Source organism: Oncorhynchus masou, chromosome 8 (assembly GCF_036934945.1).
Source record: "Oncorhynchus masou masou isolate Uvic2021 chromosome 8, UVic_Omas_1.1, whole genome shotgun sequence".
Classification (NCBI taxonomy): domain Eukaryota; kingdom Metazoa; phylum Chordata; class Actinopteri; order Salmoniformes; family Salmonidae; genus Oncorhynchus; species Oncorhynchus masou.
This window is the reverse complement of record NC_088219.1, coordinates 6,995,355-7,007,496: the sequence shown is the minus strand read 5'-3', so window position 1 is coordinate 7,007,496 and position 12,142 is coordinate 6,995,355. Positions and strand designations below refer to the sequence as shown.

General features: G+C 47.2%; 1 protein-coding gene across 1 annotated transcript in view; it reads right to left on the bottom strand.

Moving 5' to 3' along the window:
* Positions 1-2,182: 2,182 nt before the first annotated feature.
* The window catches only part of smad9 (SMAD family member 9), a 23,913-nt gene continuing 13,953 nt past the window's right edge, over positions 2,183-12,142 (bottom strand). Inside the window, exons 4-8 of the mRNA XM_064971376.1 lie at positions 11,599-11,856; positions 10,360-10,464; positions 8,261-8,482; positions 5,640-5,896; positions 2,183-3,148 (exon numbers count right to left, since the gene is read on the bottom strand). Of these exons, the coding sequence (XP_064827448.1) occupies positions 3,005-3,148; positions 5,640-5,896; positions 8,261-8,482; positions 10,360-10,464; positions 11,599-11,856 (986 nt within the window). The 3' untranslated portion in view covers positions 2,183-3,004. The remainder of the gene's footprint in view (positions 3,149-5,639; positions 5,897-8,260; positions 8,483-10,359; positions 10,465-11,598; positions 11,857-12,142) is intronic.

The window sequence follows — 12,142 nt, the reverse complement described above, 5'->3', positions numbered from 1 at the left end:
TTGGAACACTGGGTGTTGTAGTCTATGTCTCGTTGCATTAGTAATGACGTCACGAAGCTGTGTTACAAGATGGAACACTGGGTGTTGTAGTCTATGTCTCGTTGCATTAGTAATGACGTCACGAAGCTGTGTTACAAGTTGGAACACTGGGTGTTGTAGTCTATGTCTCGTTGCATTAGTAATGACGTCACGAAGCTGTGTTACAAGATGGAACACTGGGTGTTGTAGTCTATGTCTCGTTGCATTAGTAATGACGTCACGAAGCTGTGTTACAAGTTGGAACACTGGGTGTTGTAGTCTATGTCTCGTTGCATTAGTAATGACGTCACGAAGCTGTGTTACAAGATGGAACACTGGGTGTTGTAGTCTATGTCTCGTTGCATTAGTAATGACGTCACGAAGCTGTGTTACAAGATGGAACACTGGGTGTTGTAGTCTATGTCTCGTTGCATTAGTAATGACGTCACGAAGCTGTGTTACAAGTTGGAACACTGGGTGTTGTAGTCTATGTTTCGTTGCATTAGTAATGACGTCACGAAGCTGTGTTACAAGTTGGAACACTGGGTGTTGTAGTCTATGTCTCGTTGCATTAGTAATGACGTCACGAAGCTGTGTTACAAGATGGAACACTGGGTGTTGTAGTCTATGTCTCGTTGCATTAGTAATGACGTCACGAAGCTGTGTTACAAGATGGAACACTGGGTGTTGTAGTCTGTGTCTCGTTGCATTAGTAATGACGTCACGAAGCCGTGTTACAAGTTGGAACACTGGGTGTTGTAGTCTATGTCTCGTTGCATTAGTAATGACGTCACGAAGCCGTGTTACAAGATGGAACACTGGGTGTTGTAGTCTATGTCTCGTTGCATTAGTAATGACGTCACGAAGCTGTGTTACAAGATGGAACACTGGGTGTTGTAGTCTATGTCTCGTTGCATTAGTAATGACGTCACGAAGCTGTGTTACAAGATGGAACACTGGGTGTTGTAGTCTATGTCTCGTTGCATTAGTAATGACGTCACGAAGCTGTGTTACAAGATGGAACACTGGGTGTTGTAGTCTATGTCTCGTTGCATTAGTAATGACGTCACGAAGCTGTGTTACAAGATGGAACACTGGGTGTTGTAGTCTATGTCTCATTGCATTAGTAATGACGTCACGAAGCTGTGTTACAAGATGGAACACTGGGTGTTGTCGTCTATGTCTCGTTGCATTAGTAATGACGTCACGAAGCTGTGTTACAAGATGGAACACTGGGTGTTGTAGTCTATGTCTCGTTGCATTAGTAATGACGTCACGAAGCTGTGTTACAAGATGGAACACTGGGTGTTGTAGTCTATGTCTCGTTGCATTAGTAATGACGTCACGAAGCTGTGTTACAAGATGGAACACTGGGTGTTGTAGTCTATGTCTCGTTGCATTAGTAATGACGTCACGAAGCTGTGTTACAAGATGGAACACTGGGTGTTGTAGTCTATGTCTCGTTGCATTAGTAATGACGTCACGAAGCTGTGTTACAAGATGGAACACTGGGTGTTGTAGTCTATGTCTCGTTGCATTAGTAATGACGTCACGAAGCCGTGTTACAAGTTGGAACACTGGGTGTTGTAGTCTATGTCTCGTTGCATTAGTAATGACGTCACGAAGCCGTGTTACAAGATGGAACACTGGGTGTTGTAGTCTATGTCTCGTTGCATTAGTAATGACGTCACGAAGCTGTGTTACAAGATGGAACACTGGGTGTTGTAGTCTATGTCTCGTTGCATTAGTAATGACGTCACGAAGCTGTGTTACAAGATGGAACACTGGGTGTTGTAGTCTATGTCTCGTTGCATTAGTAATGACGTCACGAAGCTGTGTTACAAGATGGAACACTGGGTGTTGTAGTCTATGTCTCGTTGCATTAGTAATGACGTCACGAAGCTGTGTTACAAGATGGAACACTGGGTGTTGTAGTCTATGTCTCGTTGCATTAGTAATGACGTCACGAAGCCGTGTTACAAGTTGGAACACTGGGTGTTGTAGTCTATGTCTCGTTGCATTAGTAATGACGTCACGAAGCTGTGTTACAAGATGGAACACTGGGTGTTGTAGTCTATGTCTCGTTGCATTAGTAATGACGTCACGAAGCTGTGTTACAAGATGGAACACTGGGTGTTGTAGTCTATGTCTCGTTGCATTAGTAATGACGTCACGAAGCTGTGTTACAAGATGGAACACTGGGTGTTGTAGTCTATGTCTCGTTGCATTAGTAATGACGTCACGAAGCTGTGTTACAAGTTGGAACACTGGGTGTTGTAGTCTATGTCTCGTTGCATTAGTAATGACGTCACGAAGCTGTGTTACAAGATGGAACACTGGGTGTTGTAGTCTATGTCTCGTTGCATTAGTAATGACGTCACGAAGCTGTGTTACAAGATGGAACACTGGGTGTTGTAGTCTACGTCTCGATAGGCTGATATAAAAACCCTTTGCTTCATTTGAGCGTTTTTATTATTCCAACTATTAGCCTACATTTTTCTCGTTCTGAACTACTAAGGCAGGTGGGATTTATTAAAGATGGGTTATTTCGTTTTCCGACAGCTCCCATCACAGTTAAACACCTCTGACATCACCAAAAGAAACAAAACACAATGACACGGGTATTGCGATGTCGGTTGACACTGGATAGCGCCGAAACTGTCCCTTACAGTAAAACTAGACAGCAGAGTAGCTAAAACAATTACAATAGGTATCTGCATCACGGACACATTGTACATTGACTAACTGAAAGCTACAGTAACTTACGTATGATTGATTGATTGAATGTCATCAACTTAAATAACATTCGTAATGTTAAATGACGGTTGATTCCTGTCAGGAAGAAAAGGCTGCTATTTCAATAGCGTCAGTCGAGATAAGCATAGATCCATTAAGATGTGTGTGTGTGTCAGGATACAGAGGATATGTGTGTGTGTGTTTTAGGACAGACCACATCTGTGTGTGTGTGTGTGTGTGTGTGTGTGTGTTAGGACACGGAGGAGATGGGGTTATGAGGAGAGCCCATCTGTGTGAGGACTTTGTCCAGCCACTGCAGAGGGCCGTGCAGGTGCACCTCTATCCAGCAGGGGGTGCTGGTGACATCCTGACGGTGGTACTCTGCACCCCAGCCCTGCACAGAAGAAGAGGAAGTAAACACAACGTTTTCAGAGACGTGTTCAACCGGACGTTTTTGGAAAGTTCGTATATAAATATGTTATGTAGAACAAACATGCCTCTCAGACAAAGTATCACATCTGCTCTATTCATGGAAATTCTATGTGCAACATTCAATAACGTTTGCCAATTGAATGTGGCCCAGATGGGTCGTATAGATTAGTGCACATTGTAGCAAAACATCGCAAAAGGGTTTGGCAACAGAAAACGAAAAAAGTTCCTTATTGAACTAGTTCAGGTTGTCCCTCCCTGTAGTCCCTCCCTGTAGTTCCTCCTAGTCCCTCCCTGTAGTCCCTCCCTTTAGTCCCCCCCTGTAGTCCCTCCCTTTAGTTCCCCTCTTGTAGTTCCTCCCTGTAGTTCCCCCTGTAGTCCCTCCCTGTAGTCCCTCCCTGTAGTTCCCCCTGTAGTTCCCCCCTGCAGTCCCTCCCTGTAGTTCCCCCCTGTAGTTCCCCCCTGTAGTTCCTCCCTGTAGTTCCTCCCTGTAGTCCCTCCCTGTAGTTCCTCCCTGTAGTTCCTCCCTGTAGTCCCTCCCTGTAGTTCCTCCCTGTAGTCCTCCCTGTAGTTCCTCCTAGTCCCCCCCTGTAGTTCCTCCCTGTAATCCTCCCTGTAGTCCCTCCCTGTAGTTCCTCCCTGTAGTTCCTCCCTGTAGTCCCCCCCTGTAGTTCCTCCCTGTAATCCTCCCTGTAGTCCCTCCCTGTAGTTCCCCCCTGTAGTTCCTCCCTGTAGTCCCCCCCTGTAGTTCCTCCCTGTAGTTCCTCCCTGTAGTCCCTCCCTGTAGTTCCTCCCTGTAGTCCCTCCCTGTAGTTCCTCCCTGTAGTTCCTCCCTGTAGTCCCCCCTGTAGTTCCTCCCTGTAGTCCCTCCCTGTAGTTCCCCCCTGTAGTCCTCCCTGTAGTTCCTCCCTGAGGTCCCTCCCTGTAGTTCCTCCCTGTAGTTCCTCCCTGTAGTTCCTCCTAGTCCCTCCCTGTAGTCCCTCCCTGTAGTTCCTCCCTGTAGTTCCTCCCTGTAGTCCCTCCCTGTAGTTCCCCCCTGTAGTTCCTCCCTGTAGTTCCTCCTAGTCCCTCCCTGTAGTCCCTCCCTGTAGTCCCTCCCTGTAGTTCCTCCCTGTAGTTCCTCCCTGTAGTCCCTCCCTGTAGTCCCTCCCTGTAGTCCCTCCCTGTAGTTCCTCCTAGTCCCTCCCTGTAGTCCCTCCCTGTAGTCCCTCCCTGTAGTTCCTCCCTGTAGTCCCTCCCTGTAGTTCCTCCCTGTAGTTCCTCCCTGTAGTCCCTCCCTGTAGTCCTCCCTGTAGTCCCCCCTGTAGTCCCCCTGTACGTTTTCTTCTGTTTGGTGCGTAGTGATTCTCCCTGTAGTCCCTCCCTGTAGTCCCTCCCTGTAATCCTCCCTGTAGTCCCTCCCTGTAGTTCCTCCCTGTAGTCCCCCCTGTAGTTCCCCCCTGTAGTCCTCCTTGTAGTCCCTCCCTGTAGTCCCTCCCTGTAGTTCCTCCCTGTAGTTCCTCCCTGTAGTCCCTCCCTGTAGTCCCTCCCTGTAGTTCCTCCCTGTAGTCCCTCCCTGTAGTCCTCCCTGTAGTCCCCCTGTAGTCCCCCCTGTCGCCCCCTGTACGTTTTCTTCTGTTTGGTGCGTAGTGATTCTCCCTGTAGTCCTCCCTGTAGTCCCTCCCTGTAGTCCCCCCCTGTAGTCCCTCCCTGTAGTTCCTCCTAGTCCCTCCCTGTAGTTCCTCCTAGTCCCTCCCTGTAGTCCTCCCTGTAGTCCTCCCTGTAGTCCCCCCTGTACGTTTTCTTCTGTTTGGTGCGTAGTGATTATGACTTTTGTGTGTGTATGTGTGGCAACTTGAGAATCTTGTGTACACATTTGCGTATATACGTGCATGCACGGGTGTGTGTGTGTGACCAGATACGACCGTGACCAATATGTGTGTGTTGGTGTACGTGTGTGTAACAAGATACGACCGTGACCAATATGTGTGTGTGTAGTGGTCTTGGAACACTCTCACTCCAGGCAGGAGCCAAATATCAGAACAACATGGTGTTGAGTTACCGTGGAAACAACGCTTTCAACATAATGACTTCTTTCAAATTTGTAAAAATCATAAAACCATTTAGAAATATTTGGCAAACATAAAAAAAGATATTGAATGCCATCTGAAGTTTGTAGGCTGTTAACTATTACATCATTATTTCTTGAAGCTCCTAAACAATGTAGTTTCTACAGAGCCAAGTATCAGAATAACTTGGTGTTGGTTTACCGTGGAAACAACGTAGACATCTCAGTTCTCCTCTCTTCGCTCACAGACATCTGTTTAAATGTGAGTTTCAGTGCTACATTCACTGCCCATGCAGACTCTCTCAAAACCCCACCCTCTTAACACCTGACCCTTCACCCCCGCCCTCTAACCCCGCCCTCTAATACCTGACCCTTCACCATCTGACCTCTAACCCCTGACCCCAGTTACCTTGACAAAGCTCATGCGTATAGTACACATCTTGGTGAGTTCGTAGACCACCTCGAAGCCGTGGTTGACGGACTGAGAGAGGAGCTCGGCGAACAGCTGGTTGTTGAAGATCTTCAGACTACAGCCGCTGGGGATCTTACACACGGTGGTGGCATGGAAACCATGCTGATAGTTACAGTTACGACTCTGGACGAAGATACTACTGTCACTCAGACACTCGGCGTACACCTCACCACCCACGTAGTAGAGATGGACACCTGGAGGGGGAAGGAGGGAGAGAGAGGGGGAGAGAGAGAGAGAGAGAGAGGAGAGTTAGGAGTCTGGACGAAGATACTGCTGTCACTCAGACACTCGGCGTACACCTCACCACCCACGTAGTAGAGATGGACACCTGGAGGGGGAAGGAGGGAGAGAGAGAGAGAGAGAGAGAGAGGAGAGTTAGGAGTCTGGACGAAGATACTGCTGTCACTCAGACACTCGGCGTACACCTCACCACCCACGTAGTAGAGATGGACACCTGGAGGGGGAAGGAGGGAGAGAGAGAGAGAGAGAGAGAGAGGAGAGTTAGGAGTCTGGACGAAGATACTGCTGTCACGCAGACACTCGGCGTACACCTCACCACCCACGTAGTAGAGATGGACACCTGGAGGGGGAAGGAGGGAGAGAGAGAGAGAGAGAGGAGAGTTAGGAGTCTGGACGAAGATACTGCTGTCACTCAGACACTCGGCGTACACCTCACCACCCACGTAGTAGAGATGGACACCTGGAGGAGGGAGAGAGAGAGAGAGAGAGAGGAGAGTTAGGAGTCTGGACGAAGATACTGCTGTCACGCAGACACTCGGCGTACACCTCACCACCCACGTAGTAGAGATGGACACCTGGAGGGGGAAGGAGGGAGAGAGAGAGAGAGAGAGGAGAGTTAGGAGTCTGGACGAAGATACTGCTGTCACGCAGACACTCGGCGTACACCTCACCACCCACGTAGTAGAGATGGACACCTGGAGGGGGAAGGAGGGAGAGAGAGAGAGAGAGAGGAGAGTTAGGAGTCTGGACGAAGATACTGCTGTCACTCAGACACTCGGCGTACACCTCACCACCCACGTAGTAGAGATGGACACCTGGAGGAGGGAGAGAGAGCCAGAAGGGTTCAAATCCTTGAGCTCATTGCTATCTGCTATCGTCTTGGCAGAGAAGAGGCCGTACGGAGAGACATGAAAAAGTAGAAGATAAAATCACTCCAATAATATCATTATTTTCTAGCAGTAGCCTACAATAGCAGTTTGCGTCTTTGAAAACTGACTATATTTATGGTTCACTCCCTGGTTCCTAGCAGAGTTTCTCAGTGTAATGTCTCCAAAGCTAGCTATCGTGATACTATCATTCCAGTGTAATGTCTCCAAAGCTAGCTATCGTGACACTATCATTCCAGTGTAATGTCTCCAAAGCTAGCTATCATGACACTATCATTCCAGTGTAATGTCTCTAAAACTAGCTATCATGACACACCTAGCTGAGTGTTTCATCCCTTGCCAAGACAGAGCGGTAATGGTCTCCTTATAAACCAGCCGTGTCTGGATAGATTCATTTCACTTGTGTCTGATCCCCTGTGTGTGTGTGTGTGTGTGTGTTTGTGTGTGTGTAATAGGGGGACTGAGGGATGTGGGAGGAGGCCAGAACTTGGCTCCTCTCCCACCCCTCCAACCTCTCCCAGTTCCCAACACCACACACACATGTTTTTGACAGCAGCCCATGGCAACGCTTTATCTTCATCCAATGTTGGCACGGCAACTATGATCTGACACCATGAGCAAAGCCAAAAGGCCAGGCTGTCCCAGGTCATCTGGACACACACACACACACACACACACACACACACACACACACACACACACACACACACACACACACACACACACACACACACACACACACACACACACACACACACACACACACACACACACACACACACACACACACAGAGAGAGACCTACAACAGCCATGGTACATGGTTTGTCGCCAGACTAAGTGAGAGACCAGCAGGACTTTTCCTCTGTTACTGAACTCTCTTTAATAAAAGAAGAAGACATTTTACTATGTCTGCATCCCAAATGGCTTCCTATGGCTTCAAATGGCTCCATATGGCTTCAAATGGCTCAATATCGCTTCCTATGGATCCCTATGACTTCCTATGGCTCCCTATGGCTGCAAATGGCTCCATATCGCTTCCTATGGCTTCAACTGGCTCCCTATGGCTTCAAATGGCTCCCTATGGCTTCAACTGGCTCCCTATGGCTTCAAATGGTTTCCTATCACTTCATATGGCTCCATATGGCTTCAAATGGCTTCCTATGGCTTCAAATGGCTTCCTATGGCTTCAAATGGCTTCCTATGGCTCCCAGAGGTCTCTGGGTCAAAAGGAATACACTATATAAGGAATTGAGTTCCATTAGGGAGGCACAGTGGCAGATGTCTAGTTGTTTACATTGTGAAACAAACTCATAATGAATGAACAATTGATTTAAAATGGGTCATTTTCAGTATGTTCCTTTGCCTGTGTGCCTCTGTATGTGCGTGTGTGTGTGTGTGTGTGCTCTCCGCCTCTGCGTGTGCCTTCTCACCTTTTCCTATGTGCCTGCGTGTGTGTTCGATGGTTGAGTTGCGGTTGACGTTAGACAACAGGCCGAGACAGAAGCGGTTCTTGTTGTTGGAGGGGTCGGTGAAGCCGTCCACCAGGACGCTACGGGACGAGGCGTGGAACGTCTCTCCAACACGGTTATTCAGCTCGTAGTACGCCACTGAACACCAGTACTCTGGCTCCTCATAACACACAGGCCGCAGATCTATACAGAGAGGAGAGGGTTAAGGTGTTCACATGCTTCCAGGACCAAACAGTTGACAAATGATGCACCAAATCTCTTAGTTAGATGTACAATTGCGTGACTAAGATCTCCACGGCAACAAAAAAACCGTCCAAATGAACGACATATTTCTTGAGTTATCGTTGATTAATTATGACTAGGAAGTGTATACTGGCTACGGCGTCTCAAGATGGACAAGCAGTACTATTGCCGCGTTTCTTCTCGTTTTTCAAGGGAATGTCTTTTAAGGGAGTATGCGAGTACACTTGTTCGGTTCGGCAGCCGAACTGAAGCATGCTGACTGAAGCCTGCCGAACTGAAGCATGCTGACTGAAGCATGCTGACTGAAACAGGTATTCAGACCCTTTGCTATGACTCGAAATTGAGCTCAGGTGCATCCTGTTTCCATTGATCATCCTTGAAATGTTCCTACTACTTGATTGGAGTCCACCTGTGGTATTTTTAATTGACTGGACATTATTTGGAAAGGCACACCCCTGTCTATATAAGGTCCCACAGTTGACAGTGCGTGTCAGAGCAAAAACCAAGCCTTGAGGTTGAAGGAATTGTCCGTAGAGCTCCAAGATAGGATTGTGTTGAGGCACAGATCTGGGGAAGGGTACCAAAACAATTCTGCAGCATTGAAGGTCCCCAAGAACAAAGTGGCCTCCATGATTCCTAAATGGAAGAAGTTTATAACCAACAAGACTCTTCCTAGAGCTGGATGCCCAGCCAAACTGAGCTATCGGGGGAGAAGGACCTTGGTCAAGGAGGTGACCAAGAACCCGATGGTCACTGTGACAGAGCTCTGTGGAGATGGGAGAACCTTCCAAAAGGACAACCATCTCTGCAGCACTCCACCAATCAGGCCTTTATGGTAGGGTGGCCAGATGGATGCCACTCCTCAGTAAAAGACACATGACAGCCCGCTTGGAGTTTGCCAAAAGGCACCTAAAGGACTCAAGGAAACAAGATTCAACTCTTTGGCCTGAATACCATACTTCACTTCTGGAGGAAACCTGGCACCATCCCTACGGAGAAGCATGGTGGTGGCAGCATCATGCTGTGGGGATGTTTTTCAGCAGCAAGGACTGGGAGACTAGTCAGGGTCGAGGGAAAGATGAACGGAGCAAAGTACAGAGAGATCCTTGATGAAAACCTGCTCCTGAGCGCTCAAGACCTCAGATTGGGGCGAAGGTTTACCTTTACCAGCAGGACAACGACCCTAAGTACACAGCTAAGACAACACAGGAGTGGCTTTGGGACAAGTCTCTGAATGTCTTTGAGTGGCCCAGTCAGAGCCCGGACTTGAACCCGATCGAACATCTCTGGAGGGACCTGAAAATAGCTGTGCAGCGATACTCCCCATCCAACCTGACAGAGCTTGAGAGGATCTGCAGAGAAGAATGGGAGAAACTCCCCAAATACAGGTGTGCCAAGCTTGTAGCGACATACCCAAGAAGACTCAAGGCTGTAATCACTGCCAAATGTGATTCAACAAAGTACTGAGTAAAGGGTCTGAATACCTATGTAAATGTGATATTTTTTATTTTTTATTTTTTTTTAATACATTTGCAAAATTGCCTAAAAACCTGTTTATGCTTTGTCATTATGAGGTATTGTGTCTATAATTATTAGGGAAAAAAAAACAATTGAATCAATTTTAGAATAAGGCTGTAACGTAACAAAATGTGGAAAAAGTCAAGGGGTCTGAATACTTTCCGAAGGCACTCGGTGGGACAACCACATTTCACAGTCATAGTAAGTACATGTTTCCTCAATACAGACGATATCAGCAGAGCCAGTATTAGTAGGAAAAGACAAATGCTAGGATTCATTTTTTGTGTGTTTTTTTTTACCTATATGCGGAGCTGAGAAGGTGAGCTTGTGTGTGGAGTCTCCAGGCTTGACATCCTCAGTTGGGACTGTCTCCATCATGCTATAGGGGGGAGGTGGAGTCTCTGCTGGGAAGAAGGGAACAGCGGGGGGGTAGAGGGAGACGGAGGGGAACATGGAGGGAGTAGAGGAACAGAGGGGGGGCGGAAGGGAACGGGGGGGCGGAGGGGGACAGAAGGGGGAGGAAGAAAAATTACACATCAAAAGTAAATAAATATATACATAGCTACAAAAGGATTATACTAATAGGACAAACGACTATTGAAATGAAAAAAACAGGTTGATCTTTATTATGATGATTACTGAAATGGTCCTGTATTACACTACCAGTAGTAGTACTGTATTACACTACCAGTAGTAGTACTGTATTACACTACCAGTAGTAGTACTGTATTACACTACCAGTAGTAGTACTGTATTACACTACCAGTAGTAGTACTGTATTACACTACCAGTAGTAGTACTGTATTACACTACCAGTAGTAGTACTGTATTACAATATTAGTAGTAGTACTGTATTACACTACCAGTAGTAGTACTGTATTACACTACCAGTAGTAGTACTGTATTACACTACCAGTAGTAGTACTGTATTACACTACCAGTAGTAGTACTGTATTACAATATTAGTACTAGTACTGTATTACACTACCAGTAGTAGTACTGTATTACACTACCAGTAGTAGTACTGTATTACAATATTAGTAGTAGTACTGTATTACAATATTAGTACTAGTACTGTATTACACTATCAGTAGTAGTACTGTATTACACTACCAGTAGTAGTACTGTATTACACTACCAGTAGTAGTACTGTATTACACTACCAGTAGTAGTACTGTATTACAATATTAGTAGTAGTACTTGTGTCATTGACATTAGCCCAAATATTGATCTGGTATTGATCGGGTATTGATGGCTCCATCTTACCGTCCAAACACTTTGCAGTCGGCAATACATTTGTACCGGTACAAGGGGGATACGAGTGCATTCCCGGCCATTTGCATGGTAAGATGGAAACGACTCAATATCGCCACCTGCTGGCATTTGGGCTACATTGCAGTAATAAACTCAATAGAGATAATAGCAGCCTAAAGCAATACAGTCATCGCATTTCTACCTATAATGTGGTATGGGACGGCTATAGGACTGCAGTAGTAGTTTTGTAGTATTAAGTATATGTATGCATTTAGTAGGTGTACCTGTGATGTGGTAGGGGCTGGTAGGTTCGGCTGAGCTGCTGGGAGAGTTGGGGTAGCTGGCGGAGGTGGGGGACTGGGTGAGAGAGGATGAGGAGGTGGAGGAAAAGGAGGCGCAAGGGAGAGGAGGGAAGGAGTCCGGGTATGTAGCGTTCTGGGGCATCAGGGGCTCGTTGTGGAGCGAGGCATTCCGGAATTTAGCCAGTAGACTGTGCTGGGGGTTAAACTCACTGTGGCGAGGGACCAACACTGGGGGAAGCACTGAGAGGGGGAGGGGACAGACAGAGAGACAGACAGACAAGACAGAGAAAGGGAGAGACAGAGAAAGGTGGAGAGAGAGAAAAAGAGAGAGATCGACAGTGAAAGAGACAGACAGGCAGAGAATGGGGGAGAGCGAGAGAGACAAACAGACAGACAGAGACAGAGAGAGCAAGAGAGAGAGAGAGAGGAGGGAGAGAGACCGAGTGGAGGGAAACAGAGAGACCAGAGAGAGGGGGAGAGAGAGGGAGAGCAGAGACAAACAGACAGACAGAGACAGAGAGAGCAA